The 15720-nt window shown below is 52.6% G+C and overlaps 2 protein-coding genes and 1 pseudogene across 2 annotated transcripts; 1 reads left to right on the top strand and 2 right to left on the bottom strand.

The window, feature by feature from the left end:
- Positions 1-5646: 5646 nt before the first annotated feature.
- On the bottom strand, positions 5647-7008 carry SAPIO_CDS4865 (uncharacterized protein; the record flags this gene model as incomplete). The annotated part of the gene is made up of 3 exons (XM_016787317.1): positions 5647-6550; positions 6654-6889; positions 6985-7008. 3 exons carry the CDS (start codon positions 7006-7008, stop codon positions 5647-5649), a joined length of 1164 nt encoding a protein of 387 aa, XP_016642992.1.
- Positions 7009-7941: 933 nt separating this feature from the next.
- Positions 7942-11593, top strand: SAPIO_CDS4864 (uncharacterized protein; the record flags this gene model as incomplete). Its single annotated transcript, XM_016787316.1, has 4 exons — positions 7942-7950; positions 8020-8521; positions 8596-11395; positions 11548-11593. 4 exons carry the CDS (start codon positions 7942-7944, stop codon positions 11591-11593), a joined length of 3357 nt encoding a protein of 1118 aa, XP_016642991.1.
- A 2969-nt stretch (positions 11594-14562) lies between these two features.
- On the bottom strand, positions 14563-15720 carry SAPIO_CDS4863 (annotated as a pseudogene; the record flags this gene model as incomplete).

Genomic DNA, 15720 nt, shown 5'->3' with positions numbered 1-15720 from the left:
GATAGAGCAGGTTCGCACTAGAAAAGGCGGGGGGAAGGGCAACAGAGCAGCAGCAGAACTTGAGGACGCTAGATGATCGACCACGATAGTGATAGTGGGCGAAGCAACAACAGAGGCCCCCCAAATTGAGAGAGGAAAAGAAAAATCACAACAACCAAACGAAAACAAATTCAAATACAAAGGAAATCGCGGAACAAGATTTGGGGGGGATTGTAAGCACCTTGCTTTGAGGAATCCCATGGCTGCCGCGCTATTTTGGTTCTTGACGGACGGGATGCGATGCAGCGGACAAGGTCAAAGACCAAAGACAATTTAACTCGAATCCCACACCTTCAGATTAGGGGGGTAAGAGTAAGCGAGAGAGGGAGAAATTGGTCGTGATAGTAAGAGTGACAGTCAATAAGGAGGATGATAGTCACAGCCAGCAAGCGACCAGCTTCACGCGAGATGGTGGTCACAAAGCGCGACGGGTATACTTCGCAGTTTTCTGGCTCAGGAAGAAGGGGACGGACAGGACCCATAGATCGAATGCAACCGGAAAGTGATGTGAGGGTAGAACAATGATGGAATAATGGGATTAGAGTAAAGTGGCGGGCGGGGCGCTGTGTGGTCTAAAAGGAGGAATAGGCTGACGGCCCAAATGCAACGCGGAAACGGATGACCTCGAATTTCTAGGCCAAAGCTTTTGCAGGGAGGCGAAAGAGGCGAGGAGGCGAGGGAGGCGAAGTACAGCGCGGAAAGACCCAACAATAATACGAGAGAAAGAATAGAATCGCGCGAGTGTGGAGGAGATGGGATTCAGAGAAGGCGGTGACAAGGGTGTCCGCGGATCAGTTAAAAAAGACGATAATTACTACTGAGGTAGACAGGGAGGCTCAGAGAAGGTATCCCGAGGCGGGGTGACTGAAAGGTGCAGTGGGGATAGAAAGAGCGGCGAGGAAAACGGCGTCAAATATGTAGCAGCGGCGGTCGCATGTAACAAAGAAAGCCCAAGGAGGGAGGGAGCAGCTTTTACTATGCCGTCGCGACCTTCTCAGTGGCTGGCAATTTTCGGTAACCCCCTTGGAGCACCTTTGACGACCTACATATACATTTTTTCTGCCACTTCCAAGGAATATGTACATGTAGAAGTAGGTAAAGGCAGCAGAGGAAGGGGGCTGGGCTAGATTGGACAGGACCGATGACGAGACTTCACGAAACATCTGATGGCAGCTGAAGGGTTGTGTGAGAGAAAGGCTTGGTGAGTGGAGCTAACAGTTGCGCTGTGCTGCGCTGTGCCTTGCTGCGTCCGCGCTAGAGGTTGCTGTCTAGAGAAAAGAGCTTCCAATTGAGGATTCGTCTCTGAGACGGCACGAGACTGGAGACGTGCGGATACGGGTAGGACCGGGCAGAGTCACTAAACTCTGTCCAAAGGTTTAGAGTTTGATGGGCCCCTTTGCAACGGTACAGTCCACACAAGAGCTTTCCTTCCGAATCCCGGGCCAGGCACTGCACGACAAAAAGGAGAAGATTTGAGCTGCAAAGAAGGCCAACCCTGTTAAGCAAAACCCATGACATGGCGGCACTTGCTAGCGCACATGCATACAAAGAGCCCAGAGGCTACCCCAAGCAGACGCGTTGTCAGAGAAAGGGCCTGTGCTAGACCCTGGTGATATCAAGTGCTGTCCACCCCACCATCCCGCCTGACAATGAAACGTGGTCCCAGGCGACGCAATGGTCGACCATGGGGACTTGGCCGTCGCCTTGATGCATGGTGATGGACTTGTCACCCGTTACTACACGGAAAGGGCCGTCTGGATTTAGGGGGTGAAAAAAAAAAGAAAAAAAAAAAAAAAGGCCGACAACGGGAGAGTGGCGAAAAAGGGGCCTGGGAGCGGGATATTAATTGAAGTGGGAAAAAAAAGGAGACGAGAGAGAGAGAAAACATAAGAAATGCCCTGAAAGTGACGGCAAGCTCGCATATTCTGCACGCACTGCGCAGGTGCAGGAGCCGGAGGTGCCGCCATGTCATAAGCTGGCAGCCGCCACACTGGTAGCTGTCCACCCCGGCGAAATTGAGCCAAGCAGCGTGAGATCCATCAACGACGATACATGTGATATAACCACTCGGATCCCGATGAAAAGTAAGGCGAGAGTGAAAGGGGAAGTCCAAAGCCGAGTGGAGTGTAGCAGACAAGCATGAATATGTATGCAAACGCCAAAAGGTGCAACTGGATGGCTTGCTCGAGGATGGCTCCGGGGTGCTGATGGGCACCACATATCCGGTATGCGAATATGCGACGCGCCTGTCCACAAACAGCCAGGCAAGCGCCGCGGCTGAAGGACTATCAAGGCACGAGTCTTTGGAAAGTGATGAAGGTATGAAAGAGCAAAGAGCACAAGGCAAAGATGAGTGTGGAGCACGCAAAACAAGCTACAGAAAGCAAAGCCGGATGACGCATCCAGGAAAATGGCAACTTACTCGGCAGGTGCTTCGGTCGTGATAATAGGCTTCAAACTATCCTTCTTTCGCTTTTTCGCCATTGCCGCAGCCATCGCCGCGGCGGAACTTCCGTTCGAAGCTCCAGCGCCCAAAGGCGATGGCTTGTACCCCGCAGATTCCCCATCGTGTTGTGTGCCGTTCATGGTGTGTTATCGTTTGACGGAATATGTGCAAAAATGAGAAAAGAGTCGGGGTGCCAGGACCACCTGACACGGAATGGAGAAGCTGATGTTGACGGGTGGTGTAAGAGGACGCGTGGGTGACGAGATTAATATCGCCTCGCCTCCAATTTTCTACGGAGAAAAAAGGGCGTCGGCTAGAGGCTGTATGTATGCTTACGCTCTTGAAGTTCGGAGGTGCTAAAAATGCACTCGCTCACCGTCTCGTTGCTTGATGGTGAATCTATCGTCGATGTCGTGGCTTTCGTGTCGGGCTTCCCGTCGCAGGGGGCCCAAAATTATGAGGCTAAACAATCGAGGCTAAATTAACACGTGCAAGAGGCTTATCACTGCCCTCCTTTTTGAGCTTCTCTTGGGGTTGCGTTGTGTTGTGAATTAGCTTGGTTTCAGAGGTCGGAGCCAGGCGCGCAGGACCGTGACATGGACCAAGGCGGACGCGAGGGAGGAAATCTCGTCGAATGAGCGCCACCGTTGTTAGGTCGAATGTGATAGGGAGATTGTTGCCTGCGATGCGCGTCGTCGAGATAGGAACAAGGTGTCAACGATGGGGCTAGGCGTGAGGTTGGATCGTCGTTGAAATCAAGGACTGGCTGGTACGATTTGAGGATATGAAGGAGTCGGCAATCTCGAAGCTGATGCGAGGCAGGCAAGATGTCCGTCTGGGTGATGCGAGGTGAAAGAAGTTCGGGGCGGAATATGGAGAATGAGGGAGGGGAGAGAAAGAAGCGGTTGGGAAGACTTCAAAGAAGCTGCTCAAAGTCGAAGGTCAACTTGGCGCCGAGTAGATCATGGATTGGAACTTGGGTGGAACAATGAAAGGAAGAAAAATTGCGCTCGGCGGGGTGGGAGGGGCAGTGAAGCTGGCGCTAGAGAGTGGAAGATGATAGGATCCGGGACCGGTCTCAACGCGGCAAGGTGGTTCGCAGAAGCTAGTGGACGAAGCACCACAAGCAATGAGACAAGACAAAATGCGCAATGTTGCGGCTGGGGGGCTCCTTCCAGGACTCCTTCCATGTCAACCATGAAGTACTTCGTAGAGTACGAAGGAACATTGAAGTGCACAAGAAGGAAGGTGGGGCTGGGTCGGGGGAAGGTGCAACTGCAGTTGGTGATCGGCAACCTCGCACTGCAGGTTCGACGAGTATGTTATGGAATAATGGATGGTGAGGCGACAGCGAACTCCTTTAGGCCATTCAGTATTAACAGGAGCAATGCGAATTTGCCATGATGACTGCGACAACCCTCTAGGCTTCGTGGTAAGCATATCCTTTGTCCTAGATACAGTCATGCGACGGCGCTAACTGAGTGATAATGAAACATTTGATACCGTCCATCAGTCTGCAGCTTGAAAACTACGGACTCCGTAGCTCGTGTATTATGCCTGTTGAGAATCGCTGTTCTCAATGGCTTAATGTCCCGGTCCTGAATTCTACGAAATGCTTCTAAGATAGGTTGTGAGCTCCTGTAAGAGACCAAGGAGCTGGATGTATTAGTTGTCACGGCGAAAAGCCGGAGGCTAGGATTGGGATTTGGCCCAATTCCTGCTTTGTATTATTCCCTTCCTATTTCCTGTAGCAAGACACTGCGGTGGAGGAGAGGGGAGCAGCGACACTCTCTATACTTCGTACTTACAAGTACATGCATACCAGTTCGAAGCCGCTAGTCGCGGATTTAATACTTCGCAGGTTTGTAGAGAAGTTCTTGTCAGGGGATTCGATAATAGTTGCTGTGACCGGGTTCTGATGCACAAAAGCCAAGACAGAGAGACAGGGGAAGAATGACAGGGACCAAATATCAGTCGCGGAATAAACGGGCTCGAGCGCACCCTGCTTGTTGTCCCCGGCGATTAATTGAGAGCTTCAGAGCTTGATGGCTGACCTACGCATACTTCGTGTCTCTGGCTTGCAAGTGATGAGGATATTATACGAAATAGTTTTTAATGCTGGGGGAGGTAACTATACTTATGTTAGCCAGCAGCAGGCCCCCAAATTCTAGTGATGGATACTACACATGCCTCTCCGCGATCCAGTGAGCTCCTCGTTCGTAAAGGGAGTTGAGATTCTGCACTGGAGATGAGTAGATAAGACATTGAAATTATGTCAGATCTGATCAATAGATACATGAACATTGTTGCCCAGCTTCGACTCTGAGCGCCAATGTAGCGAGGCTCACTCAACTAAATTCGTAAACTAGTTGACCAGCGATTTCCCCACAAGCGATTGATCCATTTGCAAGAGAGATTGACCAATTTCAGCAGGAGCAAGCAAACGTTAGGAGTGTACCCGTGCACTTCGCACTATTACTAGGTAAAACTTACAAGCCTGCGACGAAGGAGGATTAAAATCCGCTCCTTCCTTCAATGTCCATCCGCGGTACAAAGTACTTGCCCGTCACAACTCTTCCATAACTGCTATGACGCCATAGGCTCCTCGACGATTTTCGTTAACCGCCTCCCCCGCCTTCCTTCGTTTTTAGGGACCAACCATTTCACCACGCGCATAATAAGCTTAGCGTGACGCCTCTCTCAGCCAGCCAGCTATGTAGCTCTTAGGGGCGGCATTCCTCAGATATGGCGTTCTACCTCAGCACTCCGTACTTCGTTGTGTTTCTGAAGAAACCCTGATTCTCATCCTGTGAGAGGGATTGATTATTGGACATTTTGACATTTTCAACCATCATTTGTTTAGTTAGGCTATTCTCACTCTCACTCGACAGGTCGAAGACGAGATGTCTGAGGGAGTATAGACTAATATGGATGCACATGTGGCCAGTAATCGATCACGGGGCAAATCCGGGAACGTATCCAAGGATACTTCGTAATACACGAACAAATGAACGGATATCTTGAGCCTATGTAATTCCCCTGCATTAACAAAAGAGAGAAAAAAGGAGTGTGCAAACTATCTATTATCCGGAATTCTATCATGTGGCCTCACCTGGATCTGTACGTCAAGTCCTTATTGTTTGAACCACGCACGATTATTATTACTTTCCCTTCCGCCGTCGGGCCCCACCTGACCTCGTCTCCTGGGTGGTGGATCCCGCGAGGTCCTCGTCTTCGCCATCCTCCTTCTCGATCTCGACCAGGTCACTCGAATTTTCCTCGCCATCATCAGTGCCTACCGACCGTCTGGCCTCGTCTCTGGCCTTGCTCGCTTCCAGCACCTCGCGAACAAGTTTCTTGCCCTCGTCCATTTCTCCATTCATGGCGCCACAGCCCATGCACTTCCACATACCCACATCGCTCAGTCGCTTCGTACCGGGGGGAGCCTGTCCGTTGACGAGCCGACATGTTTGACAAATAAGCACGATGCGGTTTTTGGCTGCCATCTCATCCTCGCCCAACAACAGATCCATGATGCGATCGTACCAGTGGGGTCCAGCCCCTGGCCCTTCGTACTGGCCATATGATTGGAGAGAAAGAGCAGCTGCCGGCGGCGGAGGTGGCTGGTTGAATGCGTTCGGTGCGAATTCCTCCGTTACGGGGACGGAGCCGGAGAACGGGGCAGGAGGGTGGATGTCGGGGTTTGGGGCGCCAGGGAGCAGGTCGGGTGGTGGTCGGCGTTGAATATTGGCGGTGGGCGGAGGAGGTAGGCCGGTCCGGCCAGGGATGTTCACATGGGGCTGACCACCTAGAACATGTGGCGGCTTCTTTCCGTGTCCCGGCTCTTTACCCTCACCCTCACTGCCCGAGTCCCTGCGCGACCGTGGCCGTTGTTCAGGGCCTCCGTACTTTTCGAGTAACTCCAGTGTAGTGTCGTATTTCGTAGCATCCTTCAACTTCTGGATCGTCTTGGCCCTTTCGGCCTGTTGGTCCTTGAGTTTGGAAGTGAGGGTATCGATTCGGTAGGTATAGTAGCCAGCAAGGGACGTCCGGGTAACGTAAATCCTATCCAACACACCAGTTAGGCCTCGCATAAACTGCGCCAAACCGCGGATATTTCAAAGCAAAAAAATGAGCTGGGAGGCTGGGAGAGGAAGGGTGCTCTTACACCACGGGTCCACCAGCAATACCGGTCCATTCATAAGGTCCCATCTTCTGTGAGCCAACCACGAGAATGATGACGATGCTGTAGACAAGATAGGCGAAGGATAGGTAGAGGGTCCATAGCACCCTCACCCGCCGTGATCGTGCCCGGAGTCCATCGAGGCGAGCTTGCGTGTCTGTGATCTTGGCCGAAAGGGCCGAAAGCGTTTTCTCAAAAGAGGCGGGGGAGGAGTCCTCGCTCTTATAAAAAAGAGAAGAAAAAAAAAAAGGAGAAAATGTTAGCTGGCAAAGCTGGCAGGGGGCTGAGTCTCCTTTGGAAGGGGGCACTGGCATACCCTCCAAGGCCAGAAAGACACCATTATGTAGGTGCGGTTCGTTGTCGCGATGTCAAGGAGACACCATCTGGCCACGAAACCAAAATCTAATCTATTCGGGTTAGATCTCGAGTCGACGAAACCGAGGACCGCTTTCCTTCTCGTTCAGGTCTCCTCGTAGAAGCTGGCGGTGGGTTTTGGCGGAGCTGGCCTAAAAAGGAATGACCATTTTCACCAAGGAGTGAAGAGCGAAACAGGCAAGAGCTCGTGATGCTGGCCTTTGGCGGTGACAAGCACGAGATACATCCCAAAGTACCAACGTCAATGACATTCTCGACTGTGAGCTGTCAAGCTCCAGGAGGATGGTAGAATCCTCCGAGATTCTTCCGGCTAGCTCGATGAGGTACTTCGTAACGAAGCCACATTTCACATGAAGTAATCTATACAATTGAATGAGGACAGTATCTGGCACGCCGCCCCTGGTCCGTGCCCGGTATGGTTGTCACCGAACACCAACAATAACCAGTTGAGGACAGCAGGCAGGGGAATACTTCGTATGGAGTACAAGGAGCCAGGCACTAAATCACAAGGCTGCTCCCTCAATCCATCCAGCTCCTTAACTCTTTAGTTTCATCCTTATGCGCTTCCCTGGAAAATATTCCTTCTTGTTTTTTTTTTTTTCCTCTTTTGCTATAGGAGCCATTGGAATTTTTGGGCGTTTTGAGCTCAGTCTCTGAATTTAATTGGTTATTTTCGTCCTAGTTGGATCGCTTAGGACTGCCTTGACACTGCGCCAGTCCATCCTCAGCAGATAACAGCCGACCTGGCCAGCCGCTGAGGAATGCCCCCCAACATTAATCGATGATTAACGAGTTTTCCTGCCTTGAACTGGGTATAGGCTAGGCCTTTTTTGGCGCATCTTCATTCCTGCGAGCACATTCATTCAAGCCGGTGTCCAGTTGATGCTATAACGACACAATGTTCCAGGTTCGTCTTCCTCTCAAGAGCCAGCCTTGCCCGTCTACCTGCCACCGTCAACCTAACTCCTCTGTCTAGTCCCTTCAGCGCATAAAGGGTGCGATCGATCGCACGATTGCCGAAGAGCAGGCTCGCTCCAAGGAAACCACGTCAGCGACGCCTTCCCGCCAATCCAGCACCTCCTCCCGAGGCGGCAAATCCGAGTCCCCTTCAAAGCGCCCTCGCCCAAAGCAAAGATCTAGCCAGGATGCCTCAAAGACGTCTGGGGAAGGAACGGCGAATCTCGATCCCGCGGTATTCGAGGCCGCTTTTGCTCTTGAGGACAGCGAGGACCCGAGCCGAGCCGGGACCCCGAAACCGCCGAGCGATAGGGACGAGAAGACAAAGACGAGCAGTAGCAACGTGACCGGCGAGAAGCCGGCCGAGAATGGCACGTCGAACCAGAGTGAAGAAAAGAGGAATGGGGCGGATTCTAGCGAAAAAGCAAAGGCAGATGTGGGAGCCGCGGCGGCTGTGGACCTTCCAATGGAGGTCAAGGTCAAGCTCCGGAAATTCGAACGCCTTGAGTCCACATATACTGGTTAGTGAGCTTCGCATTCTGTGTCCCTCTTTTACCCATGTAAAAGGTCGTTCCTTTCGCTAACTTGCCCCTAGAACTTCTCCGCTCTTACCGCATCGCTCACAGTCGCGCAAAATCGGTCGAACCCTTCGAGCGGGCTCTTAAGGAGAACACGCCCTTAGCATCTATTTCTGATCCGGCCGCATTTGTTGAGTATCTGAGCCAGCTGAACCTCAAGGGTGATATGGTAATGGAGGAGCTTAAGCGCGTGTCCGCCGAAAGGGACGAGCTCAAGAAGAAGTCCAGTGCGCAGGAGTCTGAGATCGAAACGTTGAAGTCTGAGTTGGCCGAGGCTAAGAAACGCGCCTCTGTGGAGACTGCGGTACTAGATACAAAGAAAGAAACAAGCCCTGAGCAGGGCGGTGCGAAGGAGAAGAGCGAGTCTAAGCCTGTCCAAAAGACGGCCTCGGGCGACGACGAACCTGAAGGGAAGGGCTCCTCCGAGCTCTTCTCCTTTGACAGTGAGGTTCTGGATGACTCTGCTGCCCGGACACAGGAGATTGAGACCTTGAAGTCAGAAGTCGAGTCTCTCCGTTCGGAGCTCTCTATCGCCAAGGAAACCAGCGCCGATCTCATCGAGAAGCTTGAGAAGACCACGACTGAGCTCAGCCGGACGAGGGATGCTACCGCGGTCAAGAAATCACTGGAGGCTCAGCTGGAAGCGAGGAATGCCGAAATCACGTCCCTTACCGAGCGACTTCACAAGTCCCAGTCCCAACTCAAGGAACTTGAAGGTAAACTTGAAAATGAGAAGGAGTTACAGACTTCGGCTACAAAGGATCTCAAGGCCAAACTTGCTGCGGCGGATTCCCGGTGCAGCCAACTCGAGTCAGAACTAAAGAGCCTAACGGCGACGAAGTCCGTTTTAGAGAGCAAGATTACGGGACTGACGGGCAAGATCGACTTCCTTCAGCAATCTAAGGAGGAGGATGAGAAGAAAGTGGACGAGCTAAACAAGAAGCTGAAGGAGGTTCAGTCAAGCGTACCCAAATCGACAGGCGGCGCTTCTACGGCCGCATCTGAGACTGCGTCGGCTACTCCTAGCGCTCCTTCGGCGTCGTCGAAGAAGAAGAACAAGAAGAAGAAGAAGGGCGGAGCCGCTGCTGCGGGAGGCGCCACTGCTGATTCGCAGCCACCAACCACGTCGGATCTCGCTCCTCCTTCGCCAGTGGAGTCGGTCAACGTCGAGGCACTCGAGTCTGAGATTAGTCGCCTCAAGGAAAACGTCGCTGAAAAGGATGCACAGATTGACAAACTGTCCAAAAAAAGGAAGAACGAAGAAGAGCTGAGAGAGGAGGTCGAGTCGATGCAGGAGAATCTTCTTCTTATAGGGCAAGAGCATGTTGAGGCGAAGGAAAGGATCAAAGCGCTCGAGGCGGAGAAGGCACAGCTGAAGGCGAGGATCACCGAGCTCGAGAAAGAGTCTGAGAATGCCAAGGTCAACTCGAAGGCGCAGGCGGAGCTGGAGGAGCTACAGCAGCAGTACGAGGAACTCAAGGTCAAGACATCTACCCTCCAGACGGACCTCGCAGCGACGCAGCAGCTCGCGCAAAGCCGGTTCAAGGAATTAACTGTTCTCCGGGAGATTCTCCAAAAGGCGCAAACCGAACTCAAGAGCCTCAGACAGGAAGCCGCGGCGCTGAAGACGACAAAGGAGGAGCTGGCGAAGAGGAATATGGAGATTCGCGCGCTGGAAAAGAAGGAGAAGGAAATCAAGATGGAGCTCAACCGCGCGCAACGTCTAGCATCGGACCGGGAGACGGAGATCAAGACACTCAACGAAAAGGTGTCGGCGGAGATGAGCAACAGGGTTCGACTAGAAGACGCGAATCGTGTGGCCGGGCGAGACCTTCGCCGATCGGAAGCCGAGAAGATTGAGATCAGCGCAAGGGAGGAGAAGGCGACGCGCGAGCTCAAGCAGCTGCGCGAACTACAGCCCAAGATGCGTGAGCTGCAGGAGCAAGTGGAGAAGCTGGAACATGCGAAGAAGCTTCTCAAGGAGGAAGCGGACCTCAAGGCGCAGCAGTACACCAGCGCTCAAGGTCTCCTCGATAGCATGCGGGACCAGACGACGGAATTGACGGTGCAGCTGCGAGAGGCGCGGGCGCAGGCGGAGTCGCTCGACGAAGAACTGGTCGAGGTCCAGAGGATGCTCGGCGAACGCACGCGCGAGGGCGAGACGATGAGGCGGCTGCTCGCGGACGTGGACGAGCGAGCGGATACCAAGGTGAGGGACATGCGCAACCGCATGGATGCGGCGGTCGAGGAGCGCGACAGGATGGAAGAGGAGTCCAGCGCGCTGGCGAGACGCAAGACGCGCGAGACGGAAGAGTTGCGGCAGAAGATTCGCGAATTGGAGCGGGACGTCAAGGCTCTCGCCAACGAAAAGGACGAGCTGGAGCACCGCGAACGCGAGTGGAAGAGGCGGCGCGAGGAGCTCGAGAGCGTCGAGCGGAGGGCGGACGCAGAGATCGCCGAAGCGCGCACGGCGGTGTCGGACCTGAAGGTGGCGCTCGACGCGTCGGAGAGGCAAGTAGCCGACGCCGAGAGGCAAAAGGCGGACCTGCGGAAGTTCCTCGAGGAAGCGAGGCAGAAACACGACCGGATAGCGAGGGATCTCAAGATGGTGCAGGCGAAGATGAGTCCCACCGGCGGTGCGGGAGGGCGCAGCTCGATCGACTCTACGAGGTCGGGGACTTCGGTAGGGGGCGCGGCAGGCGGTGCGGCCGACGTCATGTATCTCAAGACGATATTGTTGCAATTCCTTGAGCAGAAGGATAATAGGTTGAGGGCGCAGCTGGTTCCTGTACTGGGGAAACTGCTTAGATTCGACCCGTAAGTTTTATCCCCTCCCTCTCCCTCTCCCGCTCCCGCTCCCCCTTCCCCTTCCCCTTTTTTCCGTAGTGTCGCAGAGGCAGGCCTTCTCGGACTCTCCGATGCTTTTGAAATCACTATCAATCACTTTGCTAACAAGCTTGTTTTCACAGAGCGGATGAGAAGAAGTGGCTCAGTGTAGTGCAGAGGATGGGTTAAGGACTGAGGGCAGCCCTATCTGGGCAATCTAATCAATCTACCGGAACTGTTCACATATTACATATTAAACGATCTGGAGACGACATGGCATTTGAGTTTCCTGATGGGTGGATAGCTGCGAGGAAAACGGTGTACGAATAGACAATGCAATTGACCTCTCTAGACTTGAGACCTGCTCTCTCCACTATCCTCGGTTGAACAACTAGCACAATCAGACCCTGGATCTCTCTCTAGACGTATGCAACCATCCTTTTCAAGCCGGGATAGTCCCTGGTTTTTCTTCTTTCTCCCAGAGCAGCCGGTCTTAAGACATCGATAAACACATGAGAATGGCGAAGGGGTGAGAGCAGATTGCGATGTCAATGGAAGAAAAGTTTCCACTCGCTCTTGGCTGAATTCTGTCTTCTGATTTTTATTCCTGGTTTTTAATTTTGCAGATTCGTATCTGTTTTCGTCCCTTCCTTTTTCGGATGGGTAAACTTGCCTTAGTCCTGGCATAAATGACATCATGGGTCTGGCTGGGTCTGGCCCATTCCCGAACCCGCCGGGGCGGATAGGCACGGAAGGAAAATCCGGGGGGATCAAATGCTCCTGCAATGTTCCTTGTTCTGGGCTTGCAAGTCACTGTACCTCTCGATGTAGTTAGGTACCACGACCACGTGTTTTTCTGCTCGGGAAATGGGGACCCGTAATGTCCAATTTCCATTTTCAATTAAACTCGGGAAATTCATCGAAGAAGATGGAAAAATGATGAAAAAGGAGTTTTTGGGATTGCTAAGGACAGTACGAAGTACAAGTGCGCCATTTACTCTCGCTCGTGACAATTGAACGAAGCCCAATCTAGAGAAGGAGAAGAATCACCCTCTCCACACGTCCATCTCATCCGCCGTCATCGAACATTCAACCCGGCCTCGGCCCGCTTCCCACTAATGCACCCCGATAACGATGAACTGTCCTTGTCTCGACGAAAACGAAACAGAGTGGGCGCGGACCCGGAGCATGCTTCAAGTTAGCGAAATGCTACTCGGCCCGTGCGTAAAACTGCCGGGGCCGGTTCCAAAACTGGCCCTGAAGATCCTCGCAAGTGGAAAAGTAGCATCCCGCTCATCCTGTTGTCGATCTCTCTCCCAAGGGGGAAAAAGGAGAAGAAGTCACAAAACGGGACAAAAAAGACAAGAAGAAATCAAAACCAAAAAGACAGAAAAAGAAAACAAGGTTTAAGGATATACTTACAAAACGCGTACTCGTATCCCACACCTAGCAAGGCCAATCCCTGTAAGGAGAGAGACACCTATGTAGAATGGGAAGGGGGGGAGTGTATATTCTCAATGGAGGAAAGGGGCAGGTCCCATGGAGATACTCACGTCGTACCAAACAGCTAGGCAGCACCATGAGTCACCGAAAACAACGATTAACACATGCTGATATACCCCAAACAAGGACGAACCGCAGCTTCGGGCGAATCCAATGGGAATCTGTATCTCCCAAGGCAACGCGTCGCGAACAGTCGAGTCTGGAATCGCGCGTCAATCTACTCGAAACACCAATGGCAAGACACTCGGCATATGAATGGCAGGCTCCATAAAGTTGTGGACATAGGAACCTCGGAACCGACGAAGCACGTCGTTCAAGGCGCTCACCAAACTACTAGAGCAATGATATGCACGGAGACGGATACGACAACCCAACGCGGAAAAATAAAAAAGTAGTATCGGTCTCGATTCAACAGTAAACTAGATTCGGATGCTGAGGCCCCCCCATATCATGTGCTTTGCATTCGCTGAATGGGCCAGACAAGACATCCTCCATGTGTAAACCAATCCAGATGGTGTAGAAAAAGAAAAAAAATGAAAAAGATATTGATTCCCGCCTGCCTCGCAGGTGAAATTCTGCTCTGCAGGACCCGTCCAGACCAGGCGGGCCATCGAATAAGAAGTAGATAGTGAACAAAGAAAAATGTTGCCCTGCTGACAAGCAGCTAGATCAAGTAGCCCAGGGGGATATATCATGAACAAAATCAATGAAAAACACCGCCCAACATGCAGGTAACCTCATAATAAAGCCTTCCCGGCCAGTGGAAATTTCCAAAACCCTGGAAAACAGAACACATATCAAGCGCTGACTGACACCGTCTCAAACCCAAATGCAACCAAGAGAAGAAAAAAAGAAGCGTGCGCGCATGGCATCCTGAGCCTCATCCTCATCGTAGATTTGAATCCAAAGCCAAGCCGAATTAGTCCTGTCCCTGACCTGAAATCCCCTTGAATATACCTCAAGACCCCATTACTGCCGTCAGGGATGACATGTACTCCCAATTGTCTCACGTTAGGAAGCCATTGCGCGTCGCAAAATCTCCAAGGCGTGTTGAAGCCGGGGCTACTGTAAAAGGTTCGATATGCCAGAAATCCGAGAAAATAGAAAAAATAAATCAAAGATCCAATAAATTCCAAACTGAGCTCCGGGTATCATTGTGTTGTGTCTGGTGAACAAGCCGATGAAAGTGAATAAGAATCCGAAAATCCGTGATGTGACGTTATTCCGATGCTGCATGCCGTGTATCAAAAAATAACAAAAGTATGGCCGACCGTGACAAAGGAAAAAGATGGTGGTAATAGAAAGGCCTAGATGGAACCCGAATCACTCGTGTGAAATCTGACATCTGACCACGAACTTTGAGTACGTCGCCTGGTACTCGTACTCGCTAGTAGTCGCCGTTATGTAATGTAGGCGAGAAGAAAGAATACCGCCCAGCGCGCCAAGGCCCAAAATGAAAGGAAGAGGAGCGGAGAATAAGTTGCTCAAGAGTAGAGAGAGAGAAGAGGAGGGAAGGGGGAAAAAAAGTGAGTGGTGAGTGGCGTAGCATATCAATCTGTCGCCGTTCATTGGGAAAGGGTGTGAGAGAGTCTTGAAGAGACCCTCGACCATCACGAAGCGCCGACTCGAAGCAGGAATCATAAATCATGATCCATTCACATGTACTGCCGAACCCAGCCAATGTCGAGCCATCCAACCTTCTCAAACGCCGTCCAGAGTTTAGACGCCTTGTTGACATCAATCTTGCATGCCTGCTGAGCGTCCGTCTTGCGGAACTCTTTGCCGACACGAGCGCACTCGAGGCGTCGAATAAAGATGCGCCGCTTGCTTGTCAAGTACGTGGCGCAGTCGAGGCGGAGGTTGGCCGCAAGCGAAATCTCGTCGGGATGAAGCAGTTTCGCATTGGGGTCGTTCGAAAGATCAATGGGCGCCCCCTTCCAGTCAACCTTGAGGCAGTTGGGCTTGTTGGGCAGTGACGACAGCGGAGGACAGTAGTTTGGCAGCGAGTTGAAATCCTTGTCTTCCCTGTTGGGAGCCACGATGCGCCGCTGCGGCTCCGGCGTCGAGCTCACGCGGATGGTCTGCTTGATTTGGGGTCCACCGTTCTGGCGGATAGGCCGAGGAGCTCCGGATGTCGGGGTCTTTGCGACCCGATACTGGCGCGCCGGTCGCGGGGCCTTGATGGGCTGCACCTCGGGGGTCGAGGGCGCAGCTGCTACCTTGGCAGGGAGAATCGCCGCGTACTTGGCCGGCCTGACCATAGGGGCGGGCCGCTCCTTCCGTTTGGCACCAGCCTTCCTATCGGCCACAAGCAACTCCCTTTCCTTCCTCAGCCAGCCCATGGGGTTGTTGAGATAGTTTTTCATGACCTGAGACTTGAAGTATAGGGCAAGTTCATAGTCTTCTCGCCTAGGCGGGGCGGCGGCGGTAAAGAGATTGGGATGTCGGAACGCCACATGCTCATCAACGAGTCGGCGATGCTCGGAGACATGGTCGGTCACAAAGAGAGGCGCCGCCGGACTAGACTCTTGCGAAGGCGGGAAGAGAATGGGATCTTTTACCGGGCTGTCGTCCGTTGCGGCGGGCGTTGGCGCGGCGGGCGATGGTGAAGCGGCATTGATATTATCGTGAATGGGAATCTCCGGCGATACGGGCGGGGACATGGGTGGCCTAGGCCCAAGCGCAAGTGGAAGTCGGGATTGTGCCGGAGGGGAATTTTGTCCATCGCATTGAGAGAAGTTGTCGTAGGGCATTGGTTCGGGTGGCGACATCAGGTTGCTAATGTCGAACGGCTTCTTCTTATTTATATCCAT

The sequence above is a fragment of the Scedosporium apiospermum genome (genome assembly GCF_000732125.1).
Source record: "Scedosporium apiospermum strain IHEM 14462 chromosome Unknown SEQ_SAPIO_0095, whole genome shotgun sequence".
Lineage (NCBI taxonomy): Eukaryota > Fungi > Ascomycota > Sordariomycetes > Microascales > Microascaceae > Scedosporium > Scedosporium apiospermum.
The sequence above is the reverse complement of the archived record's forward strand: the minus strand, read 5'-3'. Positions and strand labels throughout refer to the sequence as shown.